This window comes from Chionomys nivalis, chromosome 11 (genome assembly GCF_950005125.1).
Source record: "Chionomys nivalis chromosome 11, mChiNiv1.1, whole genome shotgun sequence".
Taxonomy (NCBI): domain Eukaryota; kingdom Metazoa; phylum Chordata; class Mammalia; order Rodentia; family Cricetidae; genus Chionomys; species Chionomys nivalis.
In genome coordinates this window covers 23,495,248-23,513,979 of record NC_080096.1, presented here as the reverse complement: position 1 = coordinate 23,513,979, position 18,732 = coordinate 23,495,248, and the positions used below count along the sequence as shown (strand labels likewise).

The window sequence follows — 18,732 nt, the reverse complement described above, 5'->3', positions numbered from 1 at the left end:
AGTCTTCTAGAGTTCACAAAGGCTTTGACAGCAAAATGTCTGTTTCAGATAACCATGGTAAAGGCTGTGCCTTCAGGAGCCAGTCACCAGCTGTGACTGTTGTGTGGCCTTCTCAAGGTGTCCGTGGGCTATGCGAGATGGCTGCTGCGGGCACGAGGGCACTCTGGATGGCTGTTTGTCCGGCAGCCCTTTGCTTGAGCAGCAAGAGAGGCTCCGACATCTGCTAAGGGGGGAGTCAAGTTGCCCCCTCCCCTACGACTTTGCTTATTTACAGGACAGTGGACGTCAGAGGGAATGCTGGGTACGATAAGGGCTCAAAGATCTTATCATTAACACTGGCAGTAATTTTTTTTTTTTTTTTTTTTTTTGGTTTTTCGAGACAGGGTTTCTCTGTAGCTTTGGAGCCTGTCCTGGAACTCCCTTTGTAGACCAGGCTGGCCTCGAACTCACAGAGATCCGCCTGCCTCTGCCTCCCGAGTGCTGGGATTAAAGGCGTGCGCCACCACCGCCCGGCTCTGGCAGTAATTTTAAGAGATTTCTGACATTGTTTAACACTACCCTGGGCCCCAGGACGGGATGCGTCCCCTTCCCCCTGCCCCTTTCACCTCTGACCTTACTGAGTGCATCTTTTGAAGTGATTAAGAGATCAGGGCACAAGGAGAAACCAAGACTGTCCAGACACAGGATGTGTTCGAGTTCTTGGGATGTCAGCAGCAGGAGAGTGAGGTTAGTCTTTCTTGCCCAGTCCAGCTTCCTTCAGGAATGAGCCACTAAGAAAGCACAGCAGGCGTTCCTGTCAGGGGCTCTGCCATGGTGTCTTCCCCTGGCTGCACCATAGCTTGTGCATATTTGAGGGATGCTATAATAAACAAGCAATTTCAAAGTGACCCTTATAGTATTTTCTACTGTAGGGTGAACATAAAAAAAAAAAAAAAAAAAAAAAAAAAACGAAAGAAAGGGAAAGGAGGTGGCCTGCACTTCTGCTTCATTCTCTGTAAGAAGGACACAGGGTGCTGGGAGATAGCTCAGTCAATAAAATGTCAGCTATGCAAGCATGAACGCCTGAGTTTGGATCCTAGGGACATATGTCACAGCAGACATATTGGCACATGCTTGTCATGGGGAGAACAGAGACAAGATGACCCTGGTTGAATCAATGAGAGACCCTTTCTCAAAAACTGAGAAGCAATGGAGGAAGACTCCCTATGTGCATGCGTGCACACATGCGCACATACACGCACACACACACTCGTGGAAGGTAATTTACTGAGCTACTTGCCCAACCTCCTGGCTTTGCATTTAACAGCCTTCATTGCTCTCACATAGGACAGTCATTCCAGCTGTTTGTCTAGCCAACCCTGATGATGGTTTACAATCTAATACTGCTTACAAGCCAGCTCTAGTACTGATTCCAGTATCGAGCAATCCATCCTTTCTGTTTCCCAGGGTCTTCCACCTGCACCAGGTGGATAAACACACCAAGCCCCGTGGACTCCGAAAGAGGGACTGAATGGGCCGAGTGTGGCTAAAGGCAGGTGGGTGCTTGCTATGAGCTGGCACAGTCCTTCTTCTCGTGGGACAACGGTCACCCTCCACCTTGCTCTGCGACACTCATCAGTTCTAACAAGCTCAGCCCCACTGGAGAGTCATGAGCCAGGGATGTCTTGTGAACCTTCCCTTGTATGAACTCTGTGTGATGTAGATAAGTTGCCTATCTGTGCTGGATATTAGTTTGTTCACAGAAAACGTGAGGAAGCCAGGAGTCTTCCTGGCAGTGTGTGTGGGGTGTCATGATACTTCAGAAGATATCATGCCCTCTCTCTGCCTGTCCCCATTGCAAGCAAGATCATGGAGTGTGAGGGGTTCTCCCAAAAACCGAGGATTCCAGGTTATACAGGGAGGAAGCGGCATGAAAGAGGATTTCCAAGACCCATACTCTGGGTAGCCATGTGCTGCTGAGGGAGACCCTTTGAGGAGCAGGAAGAAGATTCAAGAGATGCAGGGTGGAATAGGATGATACCATCTTGGAAACAGGAAGGAAGGAAAACCTCACATCTACAGAGATTTCCATGGTTGCCACCACTGTCTTTGGGTCTACAGGACTTGCCCACACATTTCCAGGGGAGGAGACGAAAATCAGAATCTCGGTTCTTTGAGCATCAGCACTGCAGGCAAAATCTGGGTGTGGCTCAGGTACCCCACACAGCTGTGCAGATGCTGCCCAGAAACTCCCAGACAGCTCCAGCTATCTAGGGACCAGGGGGGCCAGGTCAGATGCTAGCACGGCCCAGACTGACATGTAAGGCTACTGATGCTACATGCCAGGTACGGGGTCAAGCATTTCACACATGCTGGTTGACTTCGCCTTACATCCAACCGACCAAGTGGTTGCCATTACTGATCTCATTTGACACAGATGCAGTCAGGTGCAAGTACATAACTCGTCTCACCATCAGCACCTTAAATTCCTGAAGGCCAGAACAAACGGGAAATGAAATACGGCAGTCTCAGGAGCTGAGGTGACCACTGCTCTAGTCTCTGGCCATTTCTACCTTCTCTGTCTCCTTTGTCTTCTGTGTGAGTCTGGCTGCAAACAGCCACCCCAGTCTCTAGGGTCTTCCAGTGCAGTAGACCGTCATTCCCTAACTAACTTCTTCCTGCGACAGTGGAGATGCTGACCGGAGAGGCAGCACCGTATGATGACTTTGCTGCTAAATACTTAGTCACTGGCTCTTCAAGAACACATATAAAAAATTCGAGTGTGGTGGACTGCAGTAATTCCAGCACTGTGGAGGCAAAGACTAGCAGATTCCTGTGCTTCTGGCCAGCCAGTCTCGCCAGTGAGCCTCGGGGAAGGGAGAGAGTCTGACTCAAGAAAACAAGACCATGAAAGTGGACAGAGCCTGAAGAATGCACTCAGGGTTAGCCTTCGACCTCCACACTGGTGGACACAGGAACAAACGTGTCGTGGTTGATAACAGGCCACCAACACCCTGAATGTGTAAACGGAAGAGGTGTATACTATCTGACCATCTGTTCTTATGAGTCAGGGCACTGACTGCATGTGTGTGTGTGCGTGTGTGTACTTACTGAGTCACTGAGTCAGGCGGTCGCCTCTGGCCAATCAGCTGTGGATAACGTGGACAGTGGGGGAACGTGGCACAGATACGGCTGCAGAGCCAGGCACAGATATGGCTGCCAGAGCCCAGCTCTTTCTAGCATAGCAGAACACGAAGGTAAACGTTAGAGAAAGACCAGAGGCCTGTAAGGTTACCAAAAATCCGATGGCTCTGTGTGAGCCCACATCCATTCTCAGTTCAACGGTAAAACACTGACATCATATCAATATGAAGTGCCCCCCAAAAGGCTTGGTTCTCAGGGTGGATCCAACTCCTGAGACACACTGGACTGTCTCTTGAAGGCGCTGACACAGGCAATGGATTCATCCATTCACAGACTCATAATGTGATGATATTTAGGGGGAGCCTGGTGGGAGAAAACAGGTCCTCAAGAGCCCTTTGAAGGGCATGGTAGCTCTCACACCTTTCCGTCTTTCTCACTGTGAGGTGAGCAACTGTGCTCTTCCATGCCCTTCCACGAGGATGTTCCACCCCCGACAGACCCAGAAACAATGGAAGCAGCCAGCCATGGGCTGTGTTGCAGACAGAAGCCGTCGGCCCAAGCCTGTCTCGCCTCTTTTAAGCCATCTGGCATAGGTCACAGGATGAAGAGTCTGCAACACAAAACCATTTCTGCCCGAGAACTAGGTCGTTGTGGTGACTATCTGAAACCTTTGGAACGGGTCAGTGGAAGAGTTTGGAAATGTTAGCGGAAGCCTCGGTGAAGCCTAGAAGGCTGTGGACAGAGTTCATGGGAAGGTCTGCAGGGAACGTGGAAGACCAGAGGACTGTGAAAACAGAACCCTGTGCTCTCCGGGCACACTGCTGGATGCTAAACTGGAGCTCACTCATGCCACATCAGGCAAAGGGTTTGCCCATCCTGCCCCACCCCACATCCACACCTTTCACATGGATGCTTGGCCCCACCCAGGCCCAGAAACAATAGAAGACATGCCTTGTCCCAGCCCTCCCTCTGTCTCTACTTCCTGGCTGCCATGGAGTGAGCACCTCCCACTCTACAGCCCTCTCTCCTCAGTGCTCAAGCCTCAGGTCCAAACTGATGGCCAAGAGCCTATGGACTAAAACCGTAAGTCAAAAGCAATGAGTCCTCCTAGCAACTGTCCCGGGTATGTGTCTTGGGGTGACCCAGAGCTGAGTCACATCTCCACAAGGATACCTTCGCAGGACCAACCTTGATAAGCCTGGGGGGATTCATTTTTGAATCTCCCTTTGGTTCTTCCTAGACAGTAGCACCCTGACTCCATGGAGGAAAACATGTGAATGTATTTTTATAAGCCCCATTCCAACACTAGAGCAGCTTCCTACATCGGGCTCCCGTGATGAATGACCAGAACTGGGAGGGGGAACAGAACCACTGGGGACATTCAACATCCCTGCCACTCAACTGGACAAAACGCTTCTCTTGGGTTGCAGCCCCTTCCGCGGGGCATTCTGAAACATTCCAGCACAAAGTATGGACACCAACAGCAAGTGGCCATCGGCCTCCCTTCCCAACCCTGGGGCGGAGTGGGGCAAAGGCGGCCCAGCCCCTCTCCCACACAGCGCCAACACAGCACCAAGCACTCTGCATGCCGCCACCACCCAGGTGTAGGTACAGTTTATTCTTCACGTCAGAGATACAAAGAGCAGAGGGTGCATCCGGTTCACTCTCGCCCCCTTCAGTGTTCTTCCCCCATGTTTGATTTGCTTAGCTTCACCCTCTTCTTTAATAGAACATGTAAGTTTCTCTCCTGAAGCTCCGAGGGCCACCTGCCCTCACCTCCCTGCCACCAAGATGCAGACTGAGAAGCCAAAAGACCGTTTTCTCTTTTTTAATAAGGTAACTATTTCTAAATATGGTGGCCTGGAGGTCCCATAGAAAAAAAGCCAAGGGTGTTAACAGCATGGAACAGCGTATTTACAGGGTAGTACATGCGGACGGAAAGCTACAATACTGAGTATCAGACGACGCAGGTCAAACAAAAGGGTCGGGGTGGGGGGGCAGAGAACCCCCCCAGTGGAAAAGAAACCCCAGGAAACGTTAAACTGGTAAATCAATGTCGAGTTAAGGCTTAAAAAGTGTATAAAAATAACACAGTTAATATTCAAATGGACTCCAGATACAGAATATATAGATGAGTTTTGTCTAGTTTTCTTCCTCTCTGGGGGGGATGTGGAAGGGCTTCTCTGGGCTCTGTACATAGTTCCTATATACACGGACACGCATGGCTTTCGGATTGGGATGTCTAGGGGGGCTGGGGGCAGGGTCTGTTCCTGGGACCTCCTTTGGAGGATCCTATTCCTGCTGTAGGGCCTGGGGTCTGGGTTGGGGAGTCCCCTTCTGTAGCAAGAAAGACAACTCCTCCCTGGGCACTGTCCCCTTCTGGAGGGAATTCTGAAGGAGGTCTTAGCTCCGGGCCCACTCCATCCCCATCCCCCTGCCCACAGTCTGGAGTGGTGGGAGAGGTAGCCAATAGGTTTCCTGGCCAGCACCGAGGTAGACTGGGATGGTCTTCAGGGCAGCAGGGGAAGAGCCAGGTTTCACCAGGCACCCCCCCAACCCATTTCCCTGGGCGTGCCACCCAGCCATCACTGCACCCTTTGGTCCCGCAGCTCCCCAGACCCCTCTTGTTTCCATGCCCTGAAGCCAGGCAGCCCTGGCAGCTGCTGTACCCTTTGCCCAGTAAAGGCTAGGACAAGGCTCAGGCAATTTGAGCGGGGTGATGGGGCTGAAGGGCTCACTCCAGCTTTCTCCTGTCTTCCTCCCACCTGGGGGAGGGTCCCCTTTGAAGTCCAGTACCCCAGGCCTGAGCCTCCCCTCAAGACCTGAGGCAATGGCCAGAGAAGGTCCCACGCTGCCCTCTGGTTCTCTGTATCCGTCTGTCCAGTCCTTTTAGTTTCTCGTTCTTAGCAGCACCAACATTCTGGCCAATAAATATCCTTTTTGTTATTTCCAAGACAAACTTAAAAACAAGAAACAGTGAAGCAAGTGAGGGAGGGGGAACAAAAAGAAAAACTCAACAGACAGGTTCAAAGTGCTCTGAGATCGTCTTTGGATGCCACCAGAACAGTCCAGAATCTTGCGGTTGGCCTGGCTGCCCAGGAGCCGGACCAGGCAGGGCTTCTGCGGACCAAGCTTTCTGGCAGCGTGGGAAGGTCGTGAGAGAGCTTGGTGGTTCCTGGAGGCCCCAGCAGGAGTTAGGCTGGGTGCTGTCTAGGTCTATGTCTGCCAAGTGGGCGGGGCGGCGCCACAGGCGGGCTCAGATCAGAGAGATTCGCACTGGGATGCCGGGGGACTCCGTCCTCTGGGGTGAGTGGTGGCTCACCAGGTGTTCCACCACTGTGTGTTTGGACATGTGCTTCATCAGGTAGGTCTCCTGCGGGCAGATGGGAGATGCAGAAGGTGTCACAACAGAGGCTGCGGTTCCCAAAGCAGCCACTGGAGGGCAGACCAGCTGAGGCTGCAAACAACTGGGGGAGGGGCTCAGCTGGATCACCCTAAACCCTGCAACTCTGTCAACAGCTGTAGGGAGATATGAACCCAGCTCTGCCTAACGTCACATCCTACATCTGTAGATACAGACCCATCTGTATCGATGAGGCAGGGACCTGGATGGAGTGGAGTCCTACCATCTGTTAGCATTAGGACAAATCACCACCCCCAACCTGCTCCCAAGCCTCCGTTTCCTCCTCTATAAGCAGGGGCATTACCTAGAGCCCTGGGCATGCAGTGAGGGACAAGGAGGCCGCTCCTGCCCCAGTCTCGACATTTAATTCCAACTGGAAACAGTAATCTAGTTGACCCTCTCTGGGGATGAAGCCACACCAGAGACACCTCCATTCCCCACTGGCTCTACTGAGCTTGCTTGCCTGAGGCACCATGATGAGATGGGGCGAGGGGACCTGGGTTTTGACCGGGAACAAGGTACCCTGGCCCTGGCTGCCACTCCAGGTTCCCACCTGGATGCACCTGGTGCTACATCAGCCAGAAGGAGCAGCTGGCAACAGCCAAGCCAGAAGTCAGTCTCCAGTGAGCACGGCAAGAAGCAGGGTGAGGGAGGCTATGGCCTAAGACACTGACCAGGGCAGACACTGACCAGGGCAATATAGCAACTCATTTGGGTCTCACTCTTAAAAAGACAAAGTCTGTAAATAAAAATGTGACCCTTAAGAGACAAATGAATACATTCATGCTGTCTGGGTATTAGATATCAGGGCCCCTGATGAAGAGATTATGGGTATGATTTTTTTTTTTAAAGGAGTCATTGCCCTTAAAGACTGAGCAGTTTGGCTTTGAAGCAGTAACCACAGCTTCTGTGTGTGATCATGTATTTAATCTCGTCTCCATCAGTGGTCCCTAACATCCCTATCTGAGTGGTATTCCCTGCTTCCTCCGTGCCCGGCTCAGTGGTCAGTGGCTCCCTGAAGTTTACCTGGTCCTCCGGTCAGCCAGTAAGTAGCCACTTGATAGAGGAGGAGACTGATACCTATGAGCACTCTTGGCTATGGGGACCTGGTGCCAGAACAGTTAAAGAACTGCAAACGGGCACACAATTGAGTTACCTGGTTACCCAACGCCCTCCTAGGCAGGACTTTTTCCCACCCAGGAACCATCTCTGGTCACCTTTCCCCAAGGATGGGTGGCTCTGGCTATGGTACTGTGCCCTCTGGTGGCTTTGGCAGGAATTGCAACTTCCCCAAGTGGGAAGGTACTCTGCATTCCCAGACTCAGAAGAGCAGAATCCCAGGCCCACAAGCCCCGCCTTGAGGCTCTGGAACTTGGGGCAAAGCAGCAGGACTCACCGAGGTGTAGGCCCGCCCACACATGCTGCAGCAGTAGGCCTTAGCGTGCTTGATGGCATGGGCGGAGAGGTGGATCTGGAGGGAGGCGGAGTCTGAGTAGGCCCTGTAGCAGTTGGGACATTTGTAGGGCTTGTCCTTGTTGTGCTGGCGTTGATGAGACTGCGAAGAGCAGGGAGGGGGTCATGAGGCGGCGATTCTCTCCCACCCCGCCCCCTTCTTGGGCCCCCTGGAAGCGGGGGACACAGTTGTGCACCTGGGGGGACAGGAGGCAGGTCGGCACTCACCTGGAGGTTGGAGAGCTGAGTGAAAGCCTTCTCGCAGCCAGGATGTGGGCACTTGTAGGGTCTGTCGCCTGTGTGGATTCTGCAAGGGCAGGCACAGTGAGGCAGTAGCTCAGCCACGTCCTCAGAGCTGGTCCAGTCCCCAAGCCCACAGCTAGATCTCCGCTGCCTTCCACCATGTCCCCAACTCCTACTCACTTTCCCTGGGGGTCCAGTGTAGGCCCCAACAAGAGCTAGTCTGCTTAGTTTCTCATGTCCTCAAATCCCTGGCACCCTACTTGTCATTGCTGGGTCTCTGCTTTCTTGGCTCTCTCCATGAAAGCACAACCTCCTTGGTCTTAGCCACTGCCACCACCCGGTGCCTGGCACAAGCTCTGCTCAGGGAGGCCTCACTAAACAGCCGGACACGGCAAACAGAGAGCGCTTCTCATCTCTAAAGTTAGCCACAGACATCAGAAATACGGTTCATATAACCAGCCTCCTGCCCAAGGTGTTTGTTGACTGACTAACATACAGTCCTCTAGGGACTTCAGTTCTTCCGGAGAGACACACCAAACCTCTTGGCCAGCAAACTACCTTCTGGCCTCCATCCACCCAGCTACGCCAACTGTCCAGCTTCCTTCTGGGTTCTCAGCCTCCTGACTTCGGCTATGTTATAATCCCTGGGGCCTGCCCTTGTGGTGTCCTTGCTCAGCAACAACCAGTCTCTACCTCCCTGTTTGTCTGGGATAGAATCCACAGCCCTTGCCCCAGCTTTCCTTGACATTCTGCCTTGGTATTTTTGAGACCTCCTCTCTGTCTCTGTCTTCTGTATCTCGCTCCCTCCCCAGCACACACAGTCACAAGCCTCCGAGCCTTTGCCCATGCTGTTCCCTCTGCCAGAAAGGAAGGCCTCTGTCCTCTGGCTGACACGAGGGGCCTCGCAATGCTCATCCTGGAAATCCCGCCTCACCGTGTCTCTTTCATAGGCAGGTCCACACACACAGGCTTTGCCAAAGTGGGGTCATAATGGGGTCCTCCGGGCCAAGGCCTGCCTCTCACCACTAGCTTGTCTTTGTATGAGGAAGCCAGCACAGGGCTGCCCCCGAAAGGGACTCAATGAGACCACTTGCCATTGAACAAAGGACCAGGCTGCCTTTTCCCACCATCCACAAAGCTCTCAGTATCTAGCCTTGAATTTCAGGCCACACCAATCACCAGGGGCCCCAGAATCCTGTCCCTAGCATCTCCCCACTCACAAAGTTTCCCGTCTTGGCTCCCACATCTGTGAGGTGGGATGCCCAGCCTGAACCCAGGCTGCCCCTCTTCAAGCACAAGGAAAGCCAGCTGAAACTGGTGTCCTGCCTGCTCCCCACCCCAATGACCCCAGTCCCATGTGGGGACTTCAAAATCAGATCTCTTACCTATCGCCCCCTCCACACATCCCCTGCAACCCAGACCCAGAGCGCCCTCTCCTTCCATCTGGACCCCAGGCTGCCGCACCGTGTACCATACTTGAACCTACTTCTCTGCCACCTCTCATCCCCCCAACTTCCTCATCTCTGAAATAGGGACAGTGAGAATGAAGATCCCATCTAACAACGCAATACTGTTGCAGTGTTAGGGACCGATTCTCCGCACCCTGACCGGCCGCGCCATCTCACCAGCCTCCTTTTTGTTTCGTTTTTTAAGGAGGGTCTCACTCTGGCCCAGGATGGCCTGAAACTCAAGGCATTCCTCCTGCCTCAGCCTTCTATGTGCTGGGATTACAGACGTGAGGCCCCACACCCAGCTGGCTTGACTTCATCCTCAGGTACTACTGGACGGCTTTAACCACTTTGTATTTTGTAATTAAAACAAAGGTAGACATAGTAGAAGTCAATATTTGCGGAGCGGGAATCCCTCTCCGTGGCTTTTCTCATTCTCTCCTACAATGAAACACGTACACCCACACGAACACTCTGGCCCCTCCTGTGTTAAAACAGGAGTGGGTCAGGCACACAGGAGCCCTTTGATGCTGAATAGCTGTTCATAATATTGTAATTATTGTCATCAGACTCAAGAAAGCCAAATGACACTGCTCCCAGCTGCAGTTATCATTATAAATGTACATCACATCACACAGCCAGGGAAAGAAAAGCAACCCCAGAGACAGTTTGCACCCGGCATAAGCAAACACACACAGGTAGTGTCACTGTCTGGCATTAGCCTCCACAAACAGACAGATTCGGAGTCCCCTTCTATACTGAATTCCTCCTGAAGCAGCTCCAACCCAACTTTCACACCCTGGTACCTGCAGACTCGTGGTACCTTGTGTGTGTGTATCTCTTTGTAACATATGGCTCGCACTGTGTGTCCACCGTCAACAGACCATAGTAAAGATTGTCCTGATTGTGATGCTGATACATGTGTGTGGTATGTGTCATACATGTGTGTGGTATGTATCATCTGGTGAGACGATCGTCCCGAATCTGGGCTTGCGGGACAGTCTGGGAGTCACCTGCTCTTCACAGGTGCCTCCCTTTCAGACACACATTCCTCTGAGAGCCACTAAATAAGACCATCCCAACAGTGGTCTGGGGGACAGCTTCTTCGGCTCCAAGGGTGGACTGGCACAGCCCCTTGCTGACTCAGCATCTTTTGTGTGCCCAGCAGAGCTTCTGCTTTGGATTCACCCTCTTTGACTCCCTTCACGACATTGTTTACAGGACATTGGGAAGACAGACTGGATTGTTTACAGGACCTGGGTGGTTGGTTGTCAAAGGGCAGGAAGACAGGACATGGTCTCTGCAAAATGGAATAGGGTTGATTCCTCGATTTGATGGTTGTCTGGGGTCCTGGGGCTTAGGAGCATTAGAAACCCATCTCTTTGCCACTGGGTTAAGACATGGTTGGTGGCTTACTTATATGTGCCAGTGACCTGTGACTTGTAATTATTGTTGATATGTTGACAGACTCCTCGTGTTGTTTTGTTTCCTGCCCATTTCAAACTTGAATCACATAAATAAGGAAAGGAAAGAGAAACAGAAAGATAGAAAAAAAAGGAGAAAGAGGAGGAGGAGGAGGAAGAAGAGAAAGAAGAGGACGGAGAAGAGGAAGAAGGAGGAGGAAGAGGAGGAGGAAGAAGGAGGAAAAGGGGGAAGAAGAGGAGGAAGAGGAGGAAGAAGGAGAAGAAGGAGAAGGAGGAAGAAGAAGTAGATGCTGCCCTCAGAAACAGACTCAATCTCCAGGGTCTGGGACTATTCTGGCAAAACCATCCCCTTTAAGGGCCAGTTAATTTTTTTTTTTTTTTGCTTTGTTTCCTTGCTCACATTCTTCCTCCCTAACCATCCCTCATTTTGTGTGTTTATTTATTTTTGACAGAATATTGCTCTGCAGCTCTAGGCTGACCTCAAATTTTCAGTAATCCTCCTGCCCCAGCCTCCCAAGAGCTGGGGTTACAATGAATATGTTAACCCTCCAATATTCATTCTTAAATATGCTTAAATAAAGACTACTTTAGAAAAATAAGAATAAATGGAATTCTTAATCATTATGACTTCTTGCTAATGCATCTATTTTCCTTTTATTAACTTTTTAAGATGATTTATTTTGGTGTGTGTGTGTGTGCGCGTGTGCGCATCTGTGTCTGTGTGTCTGTATGTGTCTCTGTGTGTCTGTGTCTGTATGTGGATATGTTCACGAGTGCAGGCATCCACAGAGGCCAGTGAAATTCGATCCCTCTGGAGCTGGAGTTACAGGCAGTTGTGGGCCACCTGCTGTGGGTGGTGGGGATCACACTCCAGTCTCCCAGAAGAGCTCTAAGTGTTCCTAACCACTGAGTCCTGACTGTATCTATTTTTAACTAATGCTTCCACCATACATTTCTGCCAACTTCGAGCTAGCTAGCCTGTCTCAGGTCTAGGCCCTTAGTTCAGAATAACAAGCTGTCCTAGTTTCTTCCACACGGATCCCCAGCATCCACATGAGAGCTGGACACACACACTCGTGATCCTGGGGCAGAGATGTGAGGATGCTAGGCTTGCCGGGATGCCAGCCTGACTCAAGTTCAGCCAGAGACAAATGCTGACAACCAGAGGACAGGACCAGACATCCTCTCTAGACCTGTGCTCATGGTGTGCACGTCCATACATGTGTATAAACCAGCTCATGGGTGTGCACGTCCATACATGTGTATAAACCAGCTCATGGGTGTGCACGTCCATACATGTGTATAAACCAGCTCATGGGTGTGCACGTCCATACATGTGTATAAACCAGCTCATGGGTGTGCACGTCCATACATGTGTATAAACCAGCTCATGGGTGTGCACGTCCATACATGTGTATAAACCAGCTCATGGGTGTGCACGTCCATACATGTGTATAAACCAGCTCATGGGTGTGCATATATATCCATACATGTGTATAAACCAGCTCATGGGTGTGCACGTCCATACATGTGTATAAACCAGCTCATGGGTGTGCGTATATATCCATACATGTGTATAAACCAGCTCATGGGTGCACATATCCATACATGTGTATAAACCAGCTCATGGGTGTGCACGTCCATACATGTGTATAAACCAGCTCATGGTGTGCATATATATCCATACATGTGTATAAACCAGCTCATGGGTGTGCACGTCCATACATGTGTATAAACCAGCTCATGGGTGTGCATATATATCCATACATGTGTATAAACCAGCTCATGGGTATGCACGTCCATACATGTGTATAAACCAGCTCATGGGTGTGCACGTCCATACATGTGTATAAACCAGCTCATGGGTGTGCACGTCCATACATGTGTATAAACCAGCTCATGGGTGTGCACGTCCATACATGTGTATAAACCAGCTCATGGGTGTGCACGTCCATACATGTGTATAAACCAGCTCATGGGTGTGCACGTCCATACATGTGTATAAACCAGCTCATGGGTGTGCACGTCCATACATGTGTATAAACCAGCTCATGGGTGTGCACGTCCATACATGTGTATAAACCAGCTCATGGGTGTGCATATATATCCATACATGTGTATAAACCAGCTCATGGGTGTGCACGTCCAAACATGTGTATAAACCAGCTCATGGGTGTGCGTATATATCCATACATGTGTATAAACCAGCTCATGGGTGCACATATCCATACATGTGTATAAAGCACATACATACACTACCATCCTTTCATCCCCCACCCGTGGATGCACAAGCTGTGAGCTGGCATGTGGTTTAGTGGTAGATGTTTGCCTGGTACGGCCGTGGTCATGGGTTGGATCCCCTGAACTGCAGACACACACACACACACACACACACACACATATCTTTCTAGATGTAAGCTATCTTTCCCAGTTAGCTGTATGGGGTAAACTAAAGGCTCTGGAGGTGAGCCAAGCCTGTGTGTGCATCATGTCCTTAGTCTAACAAGCAGCACTCACGAGACCTTAGTAACAGACTCTATTCTCCCTCCTGATCTTGCTGCTTCTCACAGTGGAGTGGGCAGAACCATGCAGTCCTGTCAACAGGCCTCAGCCCCTCACATCTGCCTGAAGGCTTCTGCTCTGAACAGCAGGTCGGAAACCTCCCAAACCCTCCTGAAGAACACCAGGAGAAGGGAGCCTGAGAGAGCCTGGAACAGACCTCCGTCCCCTGGCTTCGGAGTTTGGACTTCGAATGTGATTCAGCCTGAGACCAGACGCTGCCTGAGTCTTGGTCTAGATAAGGACAATATAGCCCAGTGGGCTGGCAGTCACGGGGTAAGAGGACAAGGACTTGTCACCAAGGTGAATGAAGCTCATTTCATTGGGGTCAATATCTCATTTTTTTAAAGGGCTCATGAGAACCACCTTCCACTTGGTCTGTCTCCCACCCTTCATTTAGGAAGCTATATTTAACAAAATAGAATAAATCAGTCTCCAAATAGATGACCTGCTTCATCTAATCCTTCAGATCCACGGGAGAGAGGGCTACAGAAATTTCACATCCCTGTATACCAATTACCAAGGTAAATGTAAAATTACACCTCTCTCAGAAACAACACATATGACTGGCCTCATCTCCAAACCCACACCGAATGGCTGTGCTTCCGAGGGATCCCTCTCTGCTTGAGCGAGAGCCCCTCCTTTTCACCGTTAGTTCTGTAAGTAGGCTCGAAAGGAATCCGTTCTCCTTCCTAACAGGATATAATTGTCTAAATCAAATTTGTAACCATGACCATGCCAGAAATGTCACATTTCAAGACAACTCTCATTTAATTAGGCGTGACAGGCCTGGTAGGACAGCACTTCATGAGAATGAGGCCACCGTGGCAAAGACTGGACCTGTTCCACAGCTTGTGGCATCAAAGCCTTTTCTTCTTCTTCTTCTTCTTCTTCTTCTTCTTCTTCTTCTTCTTCTTCTTCTTCTTCTTCTTCTTCTCCTTCTCCTTCTCCTTCTCCTTCTCCTTCTCCTTCTTCCTCTTCCTCTTCCTCTTCCTCTTCCTCTTCTTCTTTTTATATTTGTGATTGGTTTTGTTCTGCCTTTGAGACAGGATCTTGTGTAGCCCGGCTGGCCTTGAACTTACTACTCAACTGAGGCTGGCCTTGAACTCCCGCTTCTGCTACTTGTGCAAACAACACAAAACCAGAGAATAATCTTGACACACTGAGACTTCGTCTCCAAAAGTGGGGGTATGCACCCCCTGCCATCACACAGTCTAGCAGAGGCGAAATCAGTTAGTTCTTTGTACATTGATGCCTGATAATATAAGGAAAAATTCACATACACACAGTGATTAAAATTCTGGCCCAGGGGCTTAGCAGAGTCTCCTGACAGCATTTTGTATCATATGCTGTAATTCTACAACTCATGCTACCAGCAGGTCTTTGCTTATTCATCAATACCAGGTCTCATATACGTATGCACATCAGACCAGCCAAAGTTTTAAAAAATATCAAGGCATGACAAAATCAGAAGATTAGTGAAACACACTCACTCACTCACTCACTCACTCACTCACTCACTCACTCAGGACTGTGCCTGAGGAGGCACAAAAATGGACATCAAGCTGACAGCCTGCCTAGGGCCATGCTATTATTCATTCTTGCTAGTAAACCTACATATTCTGCCCTATTAAACCTACATATTACTCCCCACACCAGAGAAACAGAGAAAACAAAACGTTTGCACCATCGGATAAAGGATGCAAAGGGAACGCAAATGTTACCAGGCTTGGTGGCACACACCATAATCCTAGCTACTAGGGAGGCAGAGCTGGGAAGTTCAATGTTGGCCTGAGTATAGAATGAAAAAAGGCATTTTAAAAGGGCTGGGACGTAGCTCCATCGTGGCTAACTTGCTTGGTCCAAGGCTCTGGGTTTAATCCCCGCTACAGAAAACAAAACAAAAACAAAGCACCACAACAAAATTTACTGGGGCTGAGGCGCAGGTTTGATCCTAACACCACAGGACATTTTTTTTTTTTTTTTTTTTTTTTTGGTTTTTCGAGACAGGGTTTCTCTGTGGTTTTGGAGCCTGTCCTGGAACTAACTCTTGTAGACCAGGCTGGTCTCGAACTCACAGAGATCCGCCTGCCTCTGCCTCCCGAGTGCTGGGATTAAAGGCCCACAGGACATTTTTAAAGTAGCACTAAGAATAAAATGCAGAGTTTCCTATCCAGCTTTAGCTCCTTACAGGAAAGGAAACCCTCAGCTGTCGGCAGTCACAGACGCCACAATCAAACAGTCCTTCCGCTGACGCTGGTCCAGCTGACAGTAGTTAACACCCCGGCTCACCTTCAGACTAGTAAATGAGCGAGCTGTACTTCTGGTTGGAACACACCAACTACAATCTTCCAAACCATTGTTTCTTTCAACTCCTCTGCTCCCTTTATCTAGTGTCTGCCCTCCCCTGCACACACTTTTACTGCATTAAGTCTCCTTAGACTACACGCACCACCAGGCAGGGGTTTCTCTGGTTTGTTCCTAGAATCCTGTGTGGCATGGCACAGCACATGGGCTCAGTAAACGTCTGTTAAATGGATGAATCATGGTCTCTGTTCAAACTAGGTCTATCTAGTCCACAAACACTTAACAAATGTCTAGACACTCAGATGTGCTGCCACCCACGGGGGATACAGAAATGCAGGACACAGAGCCCTTGCTTTCCACAGCTCCCAAAATATTGAGGGAAGCACAAAAACACACAGGCAAGCACGAGACAGCCCACTCCTGATCCAATGGAGACAATCGGCCCTTGGATGCACAGGACCTAATGGCTCACAGAAGCCATGCCTGAACCAGTTATGATGAAGGAAGTAGAACCCAAGGGTGCAGAGGAGGCGGTCAGATGTCTCAAGTAAAGGACACTGTTAAGCGCAAAGACCTGGGTTTGAGAAGGGCTGTGCGGTAGCGACAGCAGAGCTCGGTGGAGTGGAAGGTTTCATCGGCATGGGCTAAAAGGCTCCTCAGAGAAATCTGGACTAGACCCTGGGAGCAACAGACACCTGAAAGTCCCTGGCCCTCCCCGCCGCAGTTCCAGCACCAGGCGGCAGGTGCTGAGCTCAGGGAGGTGGGGGGGGGGAGCAAGGGGCCTCAGCGGACTGGAGGGAGGCACCTACCTGGTGTGCTGCTGGAGGTGGGAGAGCTGACGGAAAGACTTGTCACAGTAGGAGCAGTGGTAGGGCTTGACGCCCAGGTGGATGCGCAGGTGCTGGGCCAGGTAGGAGGCGTTGGCAAAGGACTTGGAGCAGTGCGGGCACTTGTGGGGCTTGGCCTCTGTGTGCGACTTGGAGTGGATCTGCATCTCAGACTTGGTGAAAAAGGTGAGCGGGCACACCTTACACCTGCGGGCAAGAGGCAGCTTCAGGCCTGGGAAGATCCCCACCCACTCCAGTCCATCTCCAGGAAGACCCTCCCTAGCAAAGAGACCCTGTGCATGGAGCAGATTCTACCTGCGGAGACCAGAGGACACGGGCCCGTGTCGGAGAGACAAAGGCCAGTTCCAATGTGGGCACCTTCTAGTCTGGAGGGAGCTCTGGCATCTGGGAACATCTGCAGCTGTCTGGGGACCAGGGCCACACACTTGCACAGGGAAGCCAGGAAAAGCCTTGCCTGCAGCCACGCCTGTGGTCCTAGCGAGGTGGTTCTCACAGGCTAAATCATTCTGACCCGGCTGTGTGTTAGAATCTTCTGGAACCTTTTGACAAGTACAGGTGCCTAGCTCCCCACCTCCACTCAACTACCCCAGAACTTCTGGAGGCCCGGTCCTGGCAATAGCATGTTGTGAAAAGGTCCAGACACTTCTCTTGGGGCAAGAAGGACCAGGACTCTTAGCACTCCTACCAGCCCTGGACCACCTCTGAGGGGGGCTAAATGCTATATCCCCCTCCCTGATGGTCAGGTATGTTGAGGGGACACTACCCTGCTCTTTGAATCTGAGCTCCCCACCCTTATCTCCTGGGGTCCCACTTTCTAGATCTCGGCAAACATCTCCAAAACAACCCACCCAGACCACGTATGAAGAGACCCTCACCTGTATGTCTTGCCCTCCTTTGCGGTCTCACCGGAGGCCAGGATGGGGTAGGGGACAACAAGGACAGGGGGACCCCCTGGGTTCTCTGCCTTGATCTTTTTGCGGCCGCGTTCAGACTTGGGGGGGCCAAGGAGGCCGTGGCCCTGGATTGTCTTGATGGAGTCCAGGAGGGGGGGGCTGGTGATCCCTGAGATGAGGGTGGGGGATGAGGCGATGAGGCGGCTCTGGCTGTGGCTGGTGGTGGTAGGTGTGGACGGGGTACTGGTGCCTGTGCCGGTGCCGGTACCTGGGGTTGACTCAGACGTACTCACAGCGGGAGTTCGGGAGGAAAGCCCCAGACCTGGGAAGACACACACACACACACACACACACACACACACACGGGGGGGGGGGGCAGGAATGAGAACAGTTCAACACAGGCCACGCAGCTCTTGCCTTTCTGAGCTATCCCCATTTCCAAAGTATTACTCAGGGGTACCTAAATGAGAGCTGCCTATGTGTGAGATGCCTTAGATAAGCTGAGACTGAGTTAAATTAGATTATGGAGCCAGTTTGGGGACTGAAGGCCTAGCACTGGTAGAGCCCTGGTCCGGTACCACACACAAGCCCTTAGGTTGGATCCCCAGCAGTACAGAAACCAAGAAGCACTTTAGAGATAATTCCACCCACAGAAAAAGTCCCAGGCACACAGACGTTCACCTCCATGTTATTTATAATAGCAGAATTTCAGAGACAACTGAATTATGCAAATCGGGGAAGGGCTGGGTAAACAGTGGTTAACCTCCTTGTCAGAACTTCCCACTATCTTTGTTTCAAAAGGCTGTGTATGCAAGCCCAGGGAAAACAAACAGCCCAGCCGGTGTGCACCAATGTGGTGTGGGGGCAGGGCAGGTGATGGTTCAACCATTTTCGGGTTCTACAGCGATGAGGCTTTAAAAAGAACCCTCCCCCGAAACCCCTGCAAATTCTCCAATGACCGTTTTTATTTATTTACTTATTTTTGCTTCTTGAGATAGCGTCTCAAGTAGCCCAGGCTGGCCTGGCCTTGAA

At 50.9% G+C, this 18,732-nt stretch overlaps 1 protein-coding gene across 3 annotated transcripts in view; it reads right to left on the bottom strand.

Annotated features, from left to right (window-relative positions):
* Window positions 1–4,935: 4,935 nt before the first annotated feature.
* The window catches only part of Znf362 (zinc finger protein 362), a 31,290-nt gene continuing 17,493 nt past the window's right edge, over window positions 4,936–18,732 (bottom strand). For all 3 annotated transcript variants that reach the window (XM_057784794.1, XM_057784796.1, XM_057784795.1), the window contains 5 exons: window positions 17,683–18,022; window positions 16,769–16,993; window positions 8,207–8,285; window positions 7,923–8,081; window positions 4,936–6,496 (listed from right to left, as the gene is read on the bottom strand). In XM_057784794.1, coding sequence (XP_057640777.1) covers window positions 6,380–6,496; window positions 7,923–8,081; window positions 8,207–8,285; window positions 16,769–16,993; window positions 17,683–18,022 — 920 coding nt within the window. In that variant the 3' untranslated portion in view covers window positions 4,936–6,379. The remainder of the gene's footprint in view (window positions 6,497–7,922; window positions 8,082–8,206; window positions 8,286–16,768; window positions 16,994–17,682; window positions 18,023–18,732) is intronic.